Consider the following 20469-nt stretch of genomic DNA (forward strand, 5'->3'; position numbering starts at 1 on the left):
TAAACGATGCTGTCGTGGTGTTATTTTACCATGATGCTATCTTTTGTCTTCTATTTACAACTTCAAACTAAACCCATGGTTCAATCAACAATTTAAAGCCTGTGTAGTATCTTTTAATACAATGTGTTTTTATAGTGCATAGTCATTTGTGGTTATAGTCTACAGGGGAACTGATGGTGATTAATTAGACCATGATATTCATTTTTTTACCCATCCCTGGTTACCAGCTATTATTAATCCAGATTAGCCATGAACAGTAGTAGTAATATAGTATTTAGGCTGACCAGATTGACAGTTAAATGCAACTGAGTACACACAGTGTGCAACACATACAGGCTTATTTTTGCCCTGGGGGCCCTCGAACAGATCAATCTGCTTCTGCTTTCACTCGTTGCCTGCTCTGTTCTGTTTTCACCCACTTAAATGCTAGAAGAATGAAAACAAATGTATTGTGAGGCATGTTTTTGGACTAAGGAGCAACATGTGTGGGACAACCGAAGGGCGCCTTGCCTCTGCACACATTCATGTGACTGTAGCACTTAGCTCTACTGTAACTGTATCTGTGGTCTGGCACTCATATTGACTTTTTTTTTTTCTCCTTCCATTTCTTTTTTTCAGTACACAAACATGTGATCCTGTGTCACTGACATGATAGGAAATAGCTCAGAATTTCTTTAAATGGCATGCTGGTATTTATCCATTGTTACATCAATGACTGCTTCTCACTGCTGGAGGGAATTATTGGACTGTTTAAGCAGATCTGTTTCTCAAAGGACACACGAAGGACGAATATAACAGTGACCACCGAGACCATCAAAGAGAAAACATGGCTGCAATGCTGTCAGAGACTGTGTAATTACATGCAGCCATAAGTCACCCGGGGTTGACATGGATTCATACTCTCCAGTCTTGTGGGGCCAGAGAGCTCTGGGTTTTTTTCCTCCAAACAGCAAAGGGCAGAGAGAATGACTTCATCCTCTGAGGTGGTGCAGCTTCTACCTCCAGGGACAGTTTATGCTTAAATCAATACTTGCTGCTACTTGAATACCACTAAGAACGTGCTGATGGGATAGTAAATATCTACGAAGAAACGTTTTAGAGCTGATAGTCTCCGTACTCCCCCTTGCTGTGTGGCAGTGTCTTATGATAATGAATAGCATTCCTGTTTCCCATCACCCAACCCAATCCAAACACGCCTCTTCACAGCGGCCTCCCAATACTTTTCAGAGCGAGAGAGGAGAATTCAGTCACTTTCACTGATTACTGGTTTCCTCAATCGCGACCATTTCCTGTTCTCTTTCTCAAGCTCGCAAATAGAAGAACTCACCGACTGAATAGTTTAGAAGCATCAGATATCTCGCTCTGCATTGTACCTTTATCTGATGGACAAATGCGCCACAAGTTGACTGTTTGTCGAGTCTTAGAGCTAGTGTTGCTACGCCACTCTCATGCTTTCCATTCCCTCAGGGCACATTCAAAGCACGGGGGGGGGAGACTGACCTGAAATTCCTCGTCATCTTTTGAAACTGTGTCAGAAAAAAAAAAATTGGGCTCCTCGTTTCTAGTTGGTGACTTTATGGCTGAAATGGCTAGCAAGCTAAATTTATCTTTGCGAGTTGGCTGAAAACACCATCCCCAGCTGACTTTTTGAATGTTTCCATCTGATTTTTTTTTAAAATGATGCACATGTGCATCAGTGTGTTTGTCCTGCTGGCCTTACCCACACAGGGTTTCCACGAGGTCCACAGACTTTACAATCGGACCACATAACACACATTTAGAACACTTTTTAGGCTCTGGGAAAGTTTTACATAAGGAATATGAACCATAACTCATAGTGCTATTGACCCTGTTTGCACTTGGAAGTGCCCTGTCAACAGAGTCTTGCATGAATGATCACCAAGACAAGTTGGCAGCTCTCTTAACATGCTGAAGTTACATCCATCCATCCATCCATCCATCCATGTTCTGCTTATTCTTGGATCAGGTCTTAGCAACAGTAGGTTTAGCAAGGTGTGCCAGATGATCCTGAGGTGTTCCCAGTGGGTTCTGGGTCTGCCGTGGGGTGTCCTCCCTGTTGTACATGTCTTGAACACCTCCAAAAAAAGACATCCTAATCAGATGCCCGATCCACCTCAGCCGGTTCATTTGACATGAAGGAGCAGCGGCTCTTCTCTGAGCTCCTTCTGGACGTCCAAGACTGAGCCGGGCTACCCGGTGAAGGAAGCTAATTAAGGCCGCTTGTATCTGTAGGACCTCGCCCAGATTAGGGAACCTAAAGCTACATGTCCCAGGCAAAAAGTCAGCATCCTCACCAGTTGACGATCTGGAAATAAAGAAAGCATTGTCCATTGTCCAGTGTAGAGCTACTCAGCCCCTGTATTTGGAATAATAACCAGGGAAAATGTCAGGTCAGACCAAACTGTTCATTCTTATTACTGTAGGTAATATACTAGTTAGCCACACATGCTAACGTGCTGCTAACATTAGAGCACTTTAATCCATTCCTGACATGTTTGCCTGTATTTTTGGTTTTGAAGAGGCTAAAAAAAGACACCACCCTCCAAACTCTTTAAATACAGAGCATGTCTCTGACCAGTGCCGTGCACACCGCTTCAGCATGCGGAGAAATCCAAACCTCGGCAGGCCTCCCATGCCCAGTTATGATTGTGAAGCAGTGATTGGACAATTGCTGTTCAGAGATGAGGTTTAGCGAACGGTCATTTATGTCTACATTTGCTGCAAAGCTTCCTCCTTCCTTCTCCTACTGTATTTTATTGAATCATATCTAGCCTGCAGAGACTGGATTGAGTTTCCTTGCACTTACTAAAACTAACCTCCTCTAGATGCTTGAATGACTTGGCGTATATTCCCATAACCAAACTGTAGCTGATATGGAATTTCATCTGGCTCCCTGGAGTATCCCAACAGCATCTCCACAATGTGTTACAATGGTCCCAGCCTGTTGTTTTCCTGCTAATCAGTAGCAGATGTGTGCAGTTTGCCTACATGCTCTTTCTCTCTCGTGTTCTCCGGCTGTATGTTGGAGCTCGGGGTCTCGGTCCAACTGCAGAGGCAGTTTGTTGTTCTTTGTGTGGCAGCGGCGGCGGCAGTTCAGCCTGCTCTGCTATGATGTCATTGGTTGCTGGTTGTGAAATACTTCAGGAAATGAGAACCTCATTGAACCCGAGAGCTGAGAGCTGCACATTGTGACTGCATCTCCAGCAGGTTTAGTTTTATCCGTTTATCTCATGACAGACCCCTGAGAAATACATTTTTGTCTTTGATCTTACAGTGTTTAAATTCACCTCCAGTGTGCTGTGAGCCCGTTTATGGGTATTGACACTTACTGATGTTATTATTGCTTTGTCTGTTTTGACAGAGGACATCGTCTCTGAATCAGCTCCCTGTTGAGGACCTCAAAGACCCCCTGCCTCCTCAGTGGAAATGCTACATGTCTCCACAAGGCCGGCGATACTACGTCAACACCATCAACAACGGTAAGAGTCAAAGAACAGGACCCATTTTGTTTCTAACAGGCATGTTACAATGAACGTTTTTATACTTTTTATTTCTATAAGTATTGATATCACTCTCAGTGTCATTGGGTACAGACTTGGAGCCAGGTTATGGTTACCTTAGCTTAGCATAAAGACAAAAAATTCAGAAAAACCTCTGCCGTGACCTTGTCCAAAGTTTAAACATACATATGCATAGCAACAACTCTAGAGCTGCCGATTTCAGGAATTCACAGGTTAGATTAACATTATTTCTTGACAGACGGCAGTTTCTTCTTCCACCTGGTGCCAGATCATTGATCATAGGTTCTGGTTCTGGTCTCCAGACGGATGCAATGGTACCAAACATGACAACCTCACTGTGGTGAGACTGCAGGAAGACACTCTCAGCCATTGTAGGTTGCTTTTGTTCACTTAAATATGGTATATGCAAGGGTTAACAAAACAAGATATGTGTTAGTCACTGTTTCAACAAATAAGAGGCAACTAACATCACCGGAAACACACTGTTTGTGTTTCCCGTTTAACTTCTCCTTTAATAAACAGGATGAAATGTGCAGTGTATGTTATGCAAGAGACAGTACATGTCCTGGATCTATACAGCTAAAAACATTTTGACACTGTCGTCCCCCACCGTGTCCTCTGTTAGCCGAATTAGCTATGTGATACTGGAGAAAATGTAAAAATGTGATCTTTCTTTATGATTTTAATGAGATTTATAGCTATTATGCACAATCGACACATACATTGACAGTTAGAGAGGCTCCTAAGACACCAACATGACCCAGTCTGTCCTGTTCACCTCCCACAGTATCTTTGTCTCAAGCCTCTCCCTGCACAACCTCCCTTTTAACTCCCTCTTTCCTCCCTCGGGGAGCTGCGCCTCACAGTTTTAAAAATCTCTCATCTAGCACGATGTGACAGGAAATAACCGTGTTTGTTTATCCTGCCTTTATTTTATTTTTTTAAAGAAAAGGCAATATCATAAATGGCTTTAAGGATCATTTGGTTTTATTACAATGTGACTTTTGTTTTTATAATTCCAGTTATCGCTCCCATCTGTAAGAATAACACTGCTCTCGCCAAATGAATTGCCATGGTGTAGATTTCTTTCCACTAAAAAAGCACGCAAGGTTGTAAGACAGGTTGTAAAAGAGCCAGCAGTTTTTCCTTGAAATAGAATGTTTTATATAACTATATAATAGAACGGCACAAGCTACTGAACTAAAGTGCTAATAAATATAAAATATCCTCATATATATTTGGTAAATCGAACAAAATGCTCAGCACCAGTGCTGCTTTAAATCCTGCACAGCTCCCGTGCTGCTCTTGACTTTTTCTAAGGTTGCTCTTACCTGCTGTGAGCGGAGCCTGACAGCTGAATTTCATTGTATAACAGGATGAGTCCACATTGTCTCAGTCAGGTGGCACAGCACCTTCTTTACTGCAGCACTGTAAAATAGGTCATGTCTTTGCAAACACACACATTACCCAGTGCAGTTTCTAGTGGTCAATAGGTGTTTTTGTGCTTGTTAGCTACAAATGGGAGCACAGAGATGTGGTGCTGCTGCTCCGTGACTTCTTTATATCGAATGAACGAGGTGCAAGATGCAAAAGATTGAATATTTTCACGTGTCTGCGGCTCGTTTGACACCTCATATATTCTACTTCCCTCTGAAAGATGTTCTCAAACCATTTTCCAGTTTTAATCTGTCACTTTGCACAAAAAAGATTCCCCGCCCTGCCTCCCCTGCCACACTTTGGATTGAAAATAAGAACCGTATTTTTCATTAAAAATGTTCCATCCAGGAGCTTGAAATTCTCATAAAAATGATCCCGGAGCGATTTCATCCGCCGGTAATGGAGGTAAAACGCACACTCGACGGCGTCTGTGCAGCAGTGATGGTACCAGTGAGAGACAGAGGGCGTAGAAGAACTGATACTGCTGATAGCGCCTTGTTTCTGTCAACACAATCACCACTCAGTGTCTCCCTGAACACACACACACACACACACACACACACACACACACACACGCATGGAGACAGCTTAATGCCCTCCTCTGTTCCGCAAACATAGCAACACAGGCCATCTTTACTATCCCTGGGTGACCTCACTGTAAACCTGACTGATGATACTAATATCTGTTCCTGGCAGCTCTCGTGTGCCTGTCTGACTTCAGGTTGTAATAAAGGTGTGAAGGTGCAGGTGCAGTGCTTAGAGTTACACACTGATCATAGAGAACATAGAGAATATTTTCTTATTAAAGACGACACATCAAAATACATCTGCGTGGCTTTACAAACCCTTTTTAACCACAACCCCTGATTGGCTAACCTAACCGTAACCTTAACCAACCTTAACAAGGAAGTCTACCAGCCAATTAGATGCACTTCAGTGCTACACAGGTGTTGTCTTGTTCTCTTGCCTCACATGCAGTGTGATTCATAATAATAAAACCCTCTTGCAGGGCTAGATGGCGAGCTAATGGCCAACCATGACACACCAGCAGTAGTCAGAGCCAGCTTCTTTTTATTTTTTCTTTACTGCCTCTCAGCATTTAGTTTTATTAAACCGGGGGCTGCCTGTAACCTGTCAATCAAAGCGTCCACGCTGTTAATTCTGCATAACTTTAAGCCTTAATATCATTTGAACAGGCGAGTTCTATAAAAATTCACCCTCAGTAAAGTCAGTGTAAACTGCAGCCAGCCTCAAGTGGCCATTCACGGCTGCTTTATTTGGCAGTCACAGAGGTTGCTCCTTGGTGTGGACCATTAGCACCATTAGCTCAGGTTGAGTATCATCAACTCTTTGTCTCCTGTCTGGAAAGCATTTCCCTTCTTTGTGCTCTGACAGAGGACGTTTGAATAAAACTGGATGCACACGGCTAATAAGCTCCAACAGCTTCCTGCATTGCGTTCCCTGCTGCCTCATTCACACAGTCACCACTCCCAGTGTAATAGACGCTTGGTAATTCACTCTTCAGTGATTGGTAAATTAAGATTTCACACACTTATAAATCATAATTTTGCATCATCGCCAAAAGCTTGTGGCATATATAACATGAGGCACGTTGCGTTGTGGGTTCGATAGCAGAAAGTAGGTGCTAGGCTGCATGCCGTGGATTCCTGCCCGTGCTATAAAGAGAGTTTCAGTTTACTTCCAGTTGAAGTGTGTTGTGAAAGTAAAGCAGACCAACAGCCACAGACTTTATGTGAGTTTAGCCTGAACTACTGTTTAATCCATCTGCTGATTGTGGCTTGGTTAAAATGTATTGTCATATTTATGAGAGATAGTTTGGTGGTAACCATGGCAACGCGTTTCACAACACGAGTGCGGGGATGTTCCCAACTACATCTAAAATAAAGAGTGTATTTTAGCATTTCACAAGTTCACAAGTTTCCTCTTACGTAACAAAGCCTCTCTCCGCTCGTGATCAGTCATCTCTGTGAGCTCGCACTTGTCCGTCTTTAGGACTTCAGGTGTTCAGCTCGTGGTTTGTTTGTAATAACTCGGCGTGAACATGAACCAGACCAAAACACCTTTAAATCCCTCACATGTGCCGTTAAAGAACAAATCTGTTGGAGCCAGTGGACGACTCTGTTCACCTGCGGCCTTCATATAACGTGCCCTGTGGTTTAGCAGTCACTTAGGAGTGTCACCAGCTTCACATCAGCGCTGTTTACACGTCCCATCAGGTCTCTGATCGTGGTTAAAGTGGTGAGCGGGTGGGGGGCTCCACCCAGCCACAGGACCAGTGTGGTCGCTCCTCCTTTTCCTCTCTTTCTCTATGTTGGACCGTCTTGAATGTGTCCCGATTAGATGGCAGTTAAGATAACCTCGAAACCTTTGACTCTCCGTCCCCACGGCCTCGTCATGGTGTTACTCCTGTGGGGATTCAGCAGATCTGTTTTGTCTTCGTGTGACAGGGTGTGGAGGATTTTTTCCTTCAGTAGTAAGAAAAAAAAACAAAAAAACCATCTCATTCCAGAGGGACAGAGTCAGAAATGACAGTCGCTCCACAACATTTCCTGACAGAGAAAAACATAAATTTTTCATAACTTTGTGCACATAGAAAAAACATCTGTATCCTGGCTCATAAATAAAGCAGTATTGTTGCCGTGGCGCTGTAAAAGTGTCCTCAGAGGGCTCAGAAAACCCTCCAGGACTTATTTTCTGTGTCTTCTCTGCATGATGACTAAATGAAAGCCTACAGGACGCTCACTCCTAACACACACACACACACACACACACACACACACACACACGCCACGGCAGCTTCTGTTACCAAACAAACCCATCTGATAACGTTGTTTTTGTCCTGAAACATTTTGTATTTTTAGCATCTCTGCTATTTTTCGCCCCTTTGTCACTCTAAAGTTCAGTCAGATTAGACGCCGTCCTGCACATGTGTTCCATGTGTGTGCACACGTTTGTGTTTCGCCGTCGCCATAGTAACGCAGCAGTGTGCGTGGGTGAGAGCCTGCATGTCCTTGTGTCTAAGCTTTTTTTTTTTTTTTCCTTCCTGTGTTGCTGGGTGCAGCGGTGCTGCTGCGGTTTGTACCAGCCGTCTCCTCCTAAGACTCTCCACTCATCCCAGCCTGACCAGTGGGCTGCATTCTAAACACAGCAAACCCAACACTCAACAGTCCCGTCACACATAACGTAGATTTACAGCAGACAGACAGACAGACAGACACAAAGTCCCCACAGTTTCCGGGTATTTTTGAATGAAGCCTGAGTCATGACTAACTAAAAAAACACGACATGAAATCTAAAACTTAATAGCATGATGTTTTTTTTCTGCTTCTGCGTACAGGCCGTGTAAATGACATATCCTGTCATTGTATTTAAAATATAGACATTTGTGTTTTCTATGTTCTGCTTCGATGTGTTATTTACATAGAGGAAACTGAATTTCCTTGAAACTGATATTTACATCACCTTCCTGTCAAAAACACCACAGACTAGCTTCTTCTAGCTAACGTAGGTTTATTGCAGGTCAAAGTCTGTGGTTCTTTTTTTATTACATGGGCATCAAAAGTGAAATGAAGTTAAGCTAACATTTTATCCACAGTCAAAGTGTAAGCAAACATCCACCGTGGGAAAATACAGCACTACTGTTAGTTTGCAAGCTAAATGCTTATTATGCTTTTATTTATGCTTATTCATATTTCCAGTTTACCTGCCGTATGTATACAACGTCTTCTAAAGTCCTCTCTAAAGGTTTTAACTGTAATGTCTGCTGTCGAATTCTTACCTATCGTACCTGCATAGCCCCAAAACCCCACCCAACAGAGACACAAAAGTTCCCACCATGAGCAAGCACTTGGTGGCAGTGGTGAGGAAATACTTGCTCATGGCGGGCAGCCGTGTGCCACGCCTGGTAAACATTTCTAAACGTGACATAAATAACAGTATCACACAAAAGCTTTATTTCTATTGCATCATCCTCGTGCTTTGCTGTCAGCAGCAAATGTCAGCATTGTTCAGTTTAGATACTGAGCGGTGGTCTCTATTCTCAAATAACACTGATAACAAAACGCTGTCTGTCTGTACTGTCAGCCAGTGTCCCCACAGGTTTGTTTCTCTCCATGCCACTGTTGACTCAGATGTCAATCAAAAGCCTCTGCTCACTCAGAGGCTTGATGTAGTCTTACGCAACTGTTAACTTTTGTTTCCACAATAGTTACAGTTCATCTTCTGCTTTTTCTGTTTGTTTTATTGCCATGAGAGGAGACCAGTTACAGGTCAACATTGTTTGCTCTTTGGATAATACAGTGTGTTTATGGGCTGATTGATGAAAAAAAAAAAAAAACAGGAGACAGGAGGGAGCTAATGCATCACGGACCAGTGTCATGTGCTTATGAATAAAATATAGCAGTGTCAAAGCTAACTGGGGCATTTCTCCTTCTTTAATCAGTCATGTTTGTGCCTCAGTCGTGGCGTATTTGGCGGGCAGCAAGCTGGGTTTTTTTTTTTTTCAACCGACCATTGAATATTTTCATTCATACATCCACTCGTACACATCTGCTGCACTCTGATTTGATGACTCAGAGGAGCATTAATTGATGTTTTTATGTCACATAAAAGACCATATCCTTGTGCAGCCTGAATCATTAGACGCTGCCATCACTGATACGATGAATTTGCATCATTACGATCCATGGTAGGTTTGAAAGAGGCGGATGAACCGCTCCACAGATGTTAAAGAGGGAAAATTAGCTGACTTGGGTTTATATTCCACAATCAAGAGTATGGAGGCAATTTTTGACTTCATCTTGTGTGTGACAATGACACTGATGAGATTTAATGCTGCTGCTGCATACGTATCACTGCATCCAGAGGTATGAATCTGGCAGGTGATGGTCTGATCTCTCACCTGCATAAAAACCTGTTTGACGAAAATAATCAGCAATCTGCATTTTCAAGAGCCAGTTGCCTAGAAACTAAACCTGTTCCACTCAGGTGTCAAACATCGTAGTAAATATGTTGGATTACACATCTCATAAAGTCACTTGTTCAAGAAAACAGAAAGAAGCTGTTTCATTTCACTGAACATGTCTTTAAGGGAATGTTTATTTCAAAATAATATAATAAAAATAACTCGATTTGTCATTCCAGTTGAGCTTCCTGGCTCTCAATCTGGTAAACTGGGTATTATCCACATGCTAAATGTAATATAAATGCTTTTTTAAATTGTGTTTCGACTGCCTTCTCTTTGGCAAAGGCAGACAGTCACAATAACAAGCAATTTCCCTGAGCTAAGTAGATTAAGTTATATTTTTCCTGCATTAATATCCTATTTTTCTCACAGTATCGATTTGTTTATGACAACCTAACGGAGGGAAATTGAAGCATTTAGGGCCGGGGAGTAAAGGCTGCGCGTCGGTGTTGTACATCAAATGTCGAAGGCGCAGCCTCTCTCCATAAGCCCGCTGCCAGTTATCCCCTCCATGCGTGTCATTTGAGCTGATGGGCTTGGCTCAGTTGTCTCCTCTGCTCAGCAGCGCCAAACAGAAGCAGAGCCGGCCAGAAGGAAAAAAAACCCAAATGAAATCAGAGCTCTGCACTTGTCTGCGCCTCTTCTGTCTGTGATGACAGTGGGAGCTAATTGAACTCAATGCTCAAAACTCAAAGAGAGACACTTGATGTTAGAATCGTGATTTTTCCATCCTCTACAGCATCTTTACCAGCAGAGGTCAAATGGACGCAGGTGACGGAAAAGTATCAGAGCCTCTTTGGAGCTCAGTTAAACTTAAAGGTCCACTGTGTAAGATTTAGTAGGAGTATTTATTGGCATTAATGGAATTTATTAGTATGTTTCCATTAGTGTATACTCATCTAAAAATAAGAATCATTGTGTTTTTGTTGTCTTAAAATGAGCCCTTTATATCTACAGTGAGCGGGTTCTCTTTCATGGAGTCCGCCATGTTGAACTGCCATATTTCTACAGTAGCGGGGAACAGACAAACCAAACACTGATCTAGATATGGCCTCCTGGTTTTTATGTGAGTTTTTCTCACATGCTCGGAAGAAGAGGATGAGATGTAGAAGAGTATTCATTTGGTTGCCAATAATCTTGGGCCTTTAAACATATTAAAATATATTTCTGAAACTTTAATAAGGTTAAAAGGCTTGGACCTGTTGTATTCAGTTGGCGTTACTGACTTCTACAGCTGCTATGATTAGTCGACCAATTGTTGATCGAAAGAAAAACAATCAAATTGTTCTGACAACCAATTAATTGCATTACTACTAAAAGTAGTAGTTTTTCATGCAAAATGGCAAAAAAAGGCCTCTTCATTGTGAAGGTTTCTCTGTTTTCTGTCATATTAAACTGAGTATTGTTGGGTTTGTCTGACAAAACAAGACATTTAACAATATTACCTTGAAACTCTGATGGACATTATTCACTATTTTCTGAGATTTTATAGACCAATCGATTCATCTTAGTCATGAAAACAATCATTAGTTGCGGCTCTGCTGACTACAGATTTCATCCAGAGTCACTTAAATTGACTGACGTGAACATTGAGGACATTCTTTCTGTCCACCAAGGCTTCTGCTCCACCCATCACTAGAATTATAGAAGAACTGAATTATGATTGATAGCCAGATCTCTGAATCGACACTCATGTGTCAGAATGGTTAATTGATTCATATTGCTCTGGTATTGTGCTCACTAAATGCTATTTGAGCACAGAAAGAACTGGATTAAGAATCATCTTCCTACAAAGAAAGATAGCCAGTTATCTAGATACATGGGAAAATAGCCTCTAGGTTGGCAGCCTGACTCACGGGATGGTCATCGGGCTCTTCTCTAAGGCGCCATTCTTCTTTCCTTCCGTTATCTGCATGGTACTGTTTCCAAAATTCCCGTCACTAACAACAACAACAATGACCTCTGAGCTAGCAACCCAAATGGCAAATAAAAAACAAGTTACCCTAGTTACCACAAGTTGCTGTAGCCATTTTAAATCCAAAGCTCATTCAATGCATCATGTGCTAAGATGATAAAGATTGGAAATAAAAATACACAGAGTGTTTTTCCTCTGTAGCAGAATGATATAATGGATGTAGCCAGACCTCTCTCCAGCACTGGCACAGTACTTAGGAGATAGAGACTACAAAAATAGTGACAGACGTGGATGAGATTTACCGAGCTTCGCTGGTTGTTAACTCTTGAATCAACATATTTCTCTGACTGTCATGACAAATGTTATTGATCCTGATACTGACACGACTTTAAAATCTACCATCCCACTGTGTTTTAGTTTAATTGTCAAGCCAGTCATCATAAGGACCGTCCTGTGAGACACCGTCAGAGCTCTGCCTCTTTTGTTTAAACTGCTGACTGCAACGTGTGCCAAAATTTGCACCCGTGGATGGAATCACTTCTTCTTATTGGTGCCCACAAATAGTTCCAGCACCGTTAACAAAATGACAAAAAAACGAACATGGCAGCTGCTACCTAATGTCACTGTTTGTTTTCCTTCCTCTTCTCCCTCTGAACACCCCTACAGAGACCACATGGGAAAGACCATCCAGCACACCTGGGACTCCCAAGATGTCCCACCGACACAAGAACTCCCTGCCAGCAGGTACCGCATATCTATCTCTCTCCATCTCAACTCTATCACTTCAACTTGCTCAAAGTTTGAGTTGTCTGGGGCTGTGAATTCTCCTAAAATTCCACAGTGACACAAAGCACCCGCTCATGCACACCAAACACACATACAGACACTTCCTGTGACTAATTTTATCTGCAGCCTCAACAGCAGAACTGAGGCCTCCTCTGTCTTTCTCTTGGCTCTGCTCTAAAGGCAGATAAACAGAGAGAGCCAGTAAGGTTTCTGAGACGTTTCCCACTCCAAGAAGTGCTCACATGTTGGGAGCTGCCCTCATGCATTTGTATCACTTCTACCATAAACAACTAGTTAGTCTCTCCTCAAAATAATCAGCAAAAACACACACACACACTCATGGATACTTTTAATTGGAACGTTAGAGTTAAAGAACGGGAAGATGCTTGCTCATGTTGGCTCCGTGAATGATATTATACAAATTTCTATAAGCTCAGGAGCTTGTCCCACCAGCTGTTTACACGATTAACTAAATGAAATGATTAAATTGGATGAGACCACAAAAACCTTTCATGGTTAGTTTGGACCTAGGCTTTCTGCTGAGGTGTAGTGAAGTGTAACTAATGTGTACCTGACTATACCAACAAACAAAACCTACGTCCATCCAGCAACACATTACATCTCCTCCTGGGCGATCCCGAGGCGTTCCCAGGCTAGATGGGCTATATAGTCCCTCCAGCGGGTTCTGGGTCTGCCCCGGGGTCTCCTCCCAGTTGTACATGGCCAGAACACCTTCAAAGGGAGGTGCCTAGGGTGCATCGTGATCAGATACCCAAACCACCTTCACTGGCTCCTTTCAACACAAAAGAGCAGCAGTCCTACTTCTGTTCCCTCTTGATGTCTGAGCTCCTTACGATATATCTAAGGCTGAGCCCGGCCACCCAACAGGGGAAACTCATTTCAGCCACAATCTCATTCCTTTGGTCATTACCCAAAGCTCATGACCATAGGTGAGGTTTGTAACGTACACTGAAAATGCAACACTTTTGTTTTTGCTCTCATTTTTCATGAGATGAAAGATCTCAAAGACCTAAAACATTTTCTGTATACACAAAATAACCATTTCTCTCAAATATTGTTCACAAATCTGTGTAAATCTGTGATAGTGATACTTCTCCTTTGCCGAGATAATCCATCCCACCTCACAGGTGTGGCATATCAAGATGCTGATTAAACAGCATGAATATTGCACAGGTGTGCCTTAGGCTGGCCACAATAAAAGGCCGCCCTAAAATGTTCAGTTTTGTTTTATTGGGGCGGTCAGAAAACCAGTCAGTATCTGGTGTGATCACCATTTGCCTCACGCAGTGCAACACATCTCCTTCGCATAGAGTTCTGGTTCAGATCAGGTTGTTGGTTGTGGCCTGTGGAACGTTGGTCCACTCCTCTTCAATGGCTGTGCAAAGTTGCTGGATACTGGCAGGAACTGAAACACGCTGTCGTATACACCGATCCATGTCCGGTGAGTATGCTGGCCATGCAAGAACTGGGATGTTTTCAGCTTCCAGGAATTGTGCACAGATCCTTGCAACATGGGGCCGTGCATTATCATGCTGCAACATGAGGTGATGGTCGTGGATGAATGGCACAACAATGGGCCTCAGGATCTCGTCACGGTATCTCTGTGCATTCACAACGCCATCACTAAAATGCACCTGTATTCGTCGTCCGTAACATACGCCTGCCCATACTGTAACCCCACCGCCACCATGGGCCACTCGATTCACAACATTGACATCAGAAAACCAAACCCACACGATGCCTCACACGCTGTCTGCCATCTGCCCTGAACAGTGAAGAGAACACCTCTCCAACGTGCCAGACACCATTGAATGTGAGCATTTGCCCACTCAAGTCGTTTAGAGGTTGAAGTCGTTACAGGTCAAGACCCCGATAAGGGCGACGAGCATGCAGATGAGCTTCCCTGAGACGGTTTCTGACAGTTTGTGCAGAAATTCTTTGGTTATGCAAACCGATTGTTGCAGCAGCTGTCCGAGTGGCGGGTCTCAGACGATCTTGGAGGTGAACATGCTGGATGTGGAGGTCCTGGGCTGCTGTGGTTACACATGGTCTGTGGTTGTGAGGCCGGTTTGATGTACTCTCTGAAACGCCTTTGTAGACGGCTTATGGTAGAGGAATGAACATTTAAGTCACGGGCAACAGCTCTGGTGGACATTCCTGCTGTCAGCATGCCAATTGCACGCTCCATCAAAACTTGCGACATCAGTGGCATTGTGCTGTGTGATGAAACTGAACATTTCATAGTGGCCTTTTATTGTGGCCAGCCTAAAGCACACCTGTGCAATAATCATGCTGTCTAATCAGCATCTTGATATGCCACACCGGTGGGATGGATTATCTCAGCAAAAGAGAAATGCTCACTATCACAGATTTACACAGATTTGTGAACAATATTTGAGAAAAATGGTTATTTTGTGTATATAGAAAATATTTTATATCTTTGAGTTCATCTCTTGAAAAATGAGAGCAAAAACAAAAGTGTTGCATTTATATTTTTGTTCAGTGTAGATGGACAGAAAAATTGAGAGCTTTGCCTCGATTTGGTCCAGTACAGTGTCCGCAGACCTGCAGACGCCAGACCAACCCGCCAATCCATCTCACGCTCCATTTTCCCATCACTCGTGAACAAGACCCCGAGATACTTGAACTTAAAGAGTTGCTTGGGGAAGCAACTTACTCCCAACTCAGCGGGAGCATTGCACTGTTTTCCGGCAGAGAACCATCCCATTTACTTCACACTTGGCTGCAAATCGCCCCAGTGTGTCTCAATATATGCAGAAAACAAAGTCATACTAACATGACCGCTCAGCAGTTTGGACTCACCTGCCAGAAAGGCTGGATTCGGTACAGTCAGATGGCTGAGAGGACTACTCCTTATTTTGGCACAGTCCTTCATGCTTTTACATTGTTGACAGTCCTCTTTACAAATAGATGTTATTTTGTATGAAGGGTTTGGAAAAAAGTAATGTTTGTACTTTAGAGAACAAAACACTTCAACCAGACTGAAGAAAGAGACAAAGATATCTTTGAACAACAGTGAAATGAGAACATAGGAAGTCTCTAGTAATCGGTGAAAGAAAGTGGAAGCTTAGGATCCAAACCTGTGCAGATTTAAATAGAAACAGGTTCCTGTTTCAGTGTCAAGTGCATAATAATGACTCTAACAAGCTGAAATTAGCAGATGTGTCGCTTTAGCAAAAGCTATTCTTAAAACTTCAGAATAGAAACAGAAGCTCGGTGCAGGGTTAGCGTGATTGGAATTGGATCTGACAAATCACAGTTTAAACCTATTCAATGTAACCACAGAGTAGACTGCACAGGAGCCAGAGAGAAACGGGCTCCCAAAAAAAAAAGAGCCCAACTGCACTGTAGTGGTTCAGTAATGATCCTGGGTCAGTTACGCTTTCCTGGAGTGGAAAACAGAATCAGAATCAGAGGGTATGTGGCGGTGGTTACAACAGTATTCTCTCCCTTCATTCAACATTGTGGTGACGTCGACTAAATGAGAGCTTTAATCATTCAACTCTTCTTTTGATGTCTAGCAAAGACATTCATTAAGTTTTAATGGTGCAACCCAATTTCTAAGTCACTAGTTTGAAGCTAGCTGGCACTTACTAAGACTTTAGGAATGACTTGTGTTCATGACTATATGTGCTCGATTGAACAGTTTGCCACAGGATTGTCTTGACTTAATGTACAACTCATCTGCAGACACCAAATAACTAATGATCTCTCTCTCGCTCTCTCTCTCTCTCTCTCATTTCTCTCCAGTGAATGGATTTCACTCGGGTGGTAGTCCCTTGCATCATGTGGAGCATTCACACAACAGTCTGGTTAGGAAGAGCAGTACAGAGCCACAGGTAAAGCTGTCTGACTGTTGTTCTTATTCCTTGACTACACGATACACACCGACCGCAACATTTATAAAATGTGTGAGTAGAAACTCACAGCTGAGAGACTGTAAAGTTTCCATTGAGTCATGTAAACATCATAATACCTTTTTTACATCAAAATCACGTCTCGTGCACAGGACACGTTATTTGCATTCTGATAACCGATAACTGATGACACAGAAGAATCCAAGACAGAATTCTAATCACACATATGAAGTGAAAACACCTGTGAGGGTGGACCGTGATGTTTTTGCCTTTATTTGACAGCGTGGAGAAACAGGAAACAGGAAACAGGGGAGAGAAAGAGAGGTATGATATGAAAACAAAGATCCCGTGCCAGGAATCAAACCAATACTGTGGTTGTGTGGTATTCACCTTAACCATTATGCTACCAGGGTGTGCTGTTTAGGAGCTTTAATGAGCTCCTGAATCTTTTGTCAATTGTTGAACAACAGATAATACATTATAAGTTATTTATATAAAACATTATTAAAATATAACTAAAACAAGATTACTCTGCTTTTCTTTGTTGCAAGCCTTTGCCTTTGTCGCTGATCTGATCAAAAATAAGAACCAGTTCGTCAGAATTTCAAGGTCCCTCTTTTTATTTAGTACGTTGTTCAACCTGCTGTGTAATGGCAGTTAGCACAGTGTCATTTTTACATCTTTCGATCAGAATGAATAAAAGGGTTGTGCCAGGTGAAACTTTTCAAGGTCAACCTTGTTTTGCATTTAGAGGTTCTAATGAGCTGCAGAGTTTCTTTTAACTAGCACTGGTACTCCACATGTTTCAAAACTCAACACAATTTGGTCTGTAGCAAAAAGTTTGAAGTTTAAAAGTTGGTTTGGGTTTTTGGGTTGCGGTGGTTTTGATCAGCAAGCTGAAAATGCTGACACTCTAAAGCCAATACAGCTATGTTAACAAACATACACAACAGAGAAAAAGCAATATTAGCACTCAATTAAAGTTGTATTTCTCAAAACTTGACCTATTTAGGTCCAATATTGTCTCTTTTAACTCTGTTTTGGTCCCCACCAGCTCCTGAGAACTCCTCTTTAGCTGCTAAATGCTCCATGTTGTTCACAAGCTTACTCTGTCTGCTGTTTGGTGCTGGGAGGGTAGCGCACAGTCTATTTATTGAAGCTTTCTCACTAAACACAGCTGCCTGCTTGTGCTGGAATCAAAGTTAATGAGAACCAAGTTTTAACAGTGGGATATAAAACCAAAACAACAGGCTAAAAGTCGATAAAACGCTCCATAGAGTTGAGGAGGACCACCGTTTTAGGTGATTATTCTCTGTGTTTTTTTTACACTACGTCTCCCCTTTTATAATATATGTGGACGTGTAATTTTAAAAATATACATCAGTGCAGCTTTAAGGCTCAGTGCCCAGCCTGATATCTTTGAGCATCTTTATCAGTCATAAAAAAATCACAGCTAAAACACAGCTGGTGTTTGATAATAATAATGATGATGCATGATGTAGTCTTTCCACAAACTCTCTCTTTCCTCCTTCTTTGGCCTCTCGTTATTAATGGACAGGCTGATGGCAGTTAGAGCAGATTAATCCCTCCTACAGTATCTGCTCCCTTGATCATAATTAGCCAGGCAGTCAGGGTGCAGTTTACACAGGATCCACCCACCACTTATTCACTCCGTCTCCTCATTTCTCTCCTTTTCTGCATCACACGCCCATTCTTTAAAAATATGAATACACTTTTGTTACTGGGGATTCAAGGTCCCGATCTCTTTGATATTTCAATGTATATTTGCAGGAGAGCGAGTGTGGAACTCCCTATACTTTTCATTTTACTTATTTCTGTCTCCTCCATGTACTGAGGCACTGTGGGTTTATCTCAGGACACTGAAAATTTCTCTATTTTAAGTGTTAGAAATCACACACATGCACATCCACACACACACACACAAAAGAGAGAGAGAACGCCAACCATGCTTTGCTTTGCTCTGCAGAACTATCCTCCCTACTCTGCACAGCAACACACACACACACACACACACACACACATACACACCAGCAGCAGCAGCAGCAGAAGCAGAGAGAGCACCAGACAGACGCTATAACAGCGCTCGCCAGGAAAACAACTGTGTTTGTGTGCGTGCAAGTGCCAGCGTGTGTGTGTGTGTGAGTGTGAGAGTGTTGAGCAGTCATGTCTGACACGGAGGATGGAGGTTTTGACGGAGCGTCCTTCTTCTCTCCTCAGAGCCCGGGATCAACGTCGCCCACCAGGAAACAGAACAAGGAGACCACAATCACGGTGAGTGGGGCAACTAACGGGAACTCTTAACTAACCATGAACTCTGCAGGAGCCCCTGAAGGAGCAGATTTGACGTGAGCAGAGGAGAACTTAAGTCATTTGTTTGATCAAGTTTGGAAAGAAGGGGAGAAGAAAATGCAATTTGCAGGAGCAGGTGACCTCAGAATGCATGTTTGCTGCACGAGTTGTGGACATAAAATGCATAGATGCATATATTTAATACACAGGGATAATATACAAACTCAATCTTGACTCTATGAGAGCTGTGAATCTGTTTAACTTCCTCCTCAGTGCTGCTCTCCTATCCATTCCCTGCTGTGTGAAGTGTTGGCTGCTTGTTTTCAGTTGCTAGTATACAGACACACACAGTGACATCATCCCGTCCTATCCGATCCTCCAGATGATTTCTCCTCTGTTGTCAGGTCGTCGCATCCTGTCGGGCCTCTTGCTCTGTAAATAACAGAGGTGCTGCTGCTCTGATGTTATGGATTCCTCTCTGACTTTTATTTTTCTTTTATTTAAAACCACAAGCTCAAGATGGAGAAAAAGGGGGGGGGGTTCGGCTTCCATAGCAACCAGAGTGATGCTGTTGATAAGCAGATGGTTATAACAGGAAACAGAGAGAGAGGTGAGGAGAGCTACACTGGGACTGGTTGCACAGCAGACATTCTGACATGTCATCTCAGGAAACTTGCAGGTGTATTAATGACAGCTGTGTTCCAATTAGTGGAGGTCCTGCTAGTGCTGGTTCACTGTCATTGTCACCGGGGCACTTAATGGAACTGAGCCATCTGTACTGCCATTAAGTCCACCTGTGTTTTTCCAGCTTTGACATGTCTCTGCCGCGCATCCAATCCACTTGCGACTGATACTACTTGCCTACGCCTAGCATTAATAACATTAGCAGTCACTAAGCAGACTTTAGCTAGCAAACATTAGGGGTTTGTTTGAAACTGTGTCTCCAGCTGACTAAAACCAGAACCCTGTAAAGGGGTCCTAAAGTAAGCTTTGTGGCTACATGCATTATAGTTATAATGCTAAAAGTAAATGAGGTTAAAGTTATGTAACGCAGGTAAGCTAGTTAGCCGTAATAGCCCAATATTATTTGGAATTAAAGGTTACTATAGCAAAATGTACTTGGGCAAACAACACAAAGGCTAGATTTATGCTTTATTGTTCATAATTTCAAATACTATGTTTAATTTTTGGCAATAAAAGGCTCTAAGTGTGAGGACTAATTTATGAGTTATGCTAACGTAACCCAAGATGAGATAACAGGTTTGGCTGAGCTTGCCGGAGTGTAAACTTCCCTAAATCTAATAAAGAACAGAGCTGCTAACAAGCTGCTAACGTCATCCTACATTACCATCCAGAAGTGGATGTTCCTGTCCTGACAAGCCTTTTCTGAAATAATTTATAACAACAAAGTAATGAAGTTAGCTAATAACATGCTAACTCCTATTATTGTGAGTAACTAGCCTGTACATGCTAACGTTTGCTGATAATTTTAGAGCAGATAAACATACTGCTGTGACTCATCCCACAAAAGTTCACTCTTTGTTTTTGATTTTTGAAAGGCAAACAGAGGCAGACACCACCCTCCAAACTGAATGT

The 20469-nt window shown here is 42.6% G+C and overlaps 1 protein-coding gene across 3 annotated transcripts in view; it reads left to right on the forward strand.

Annotated features, from left to right (window-relative positions):
* gas7b (growth arrest-specific 7b) overlaps positions 1–20469 on the forward strand; it is a 64324-nt gene that overhangs the window by 19941 nt on the left and 23914 nt on the right. Inside the window, exons 2-6 of one of the 3 annotated variants that reach the window (XM_010731508.3) lie at positions 3383–3500; positions 12545–12622; positions 16457–16545; positions 16846–16887; positions 18802–18855. In XM_010731508.3, coding sequence (XP_010729810.1) covers positions 3383–3500; positions 12545–12622; positions 16457–16545; positions 16846–16887; positions 18802–18855 — 381 coding nt within the window. Of the gene's footprint in view, positions 1–3382; positions 3501–12544; positions 12623–16456; positions 16546–16845; positions 16888–18339; positions 18693–18801; positions 18856–20469 lie in introns of those variants that run through there. The other 2 variants (XM_010731509.3, XM_019271410.2) reach the window with 2 other exon arrangements.

Source organism: Larimichthys crocea, chromosome XVI (assembly GCF_000972845.2).
Source record: "Larimichthys crocea isolate SSNF chromosome XVI, L_crocea_2.0, whole genome shotgun sequence".
Lineage (NCBI taxonomy): Eukaryota > Metazoa > Chordata > Actinopteri > Sciaenidae > Larimichthys > Larimichthys crocea.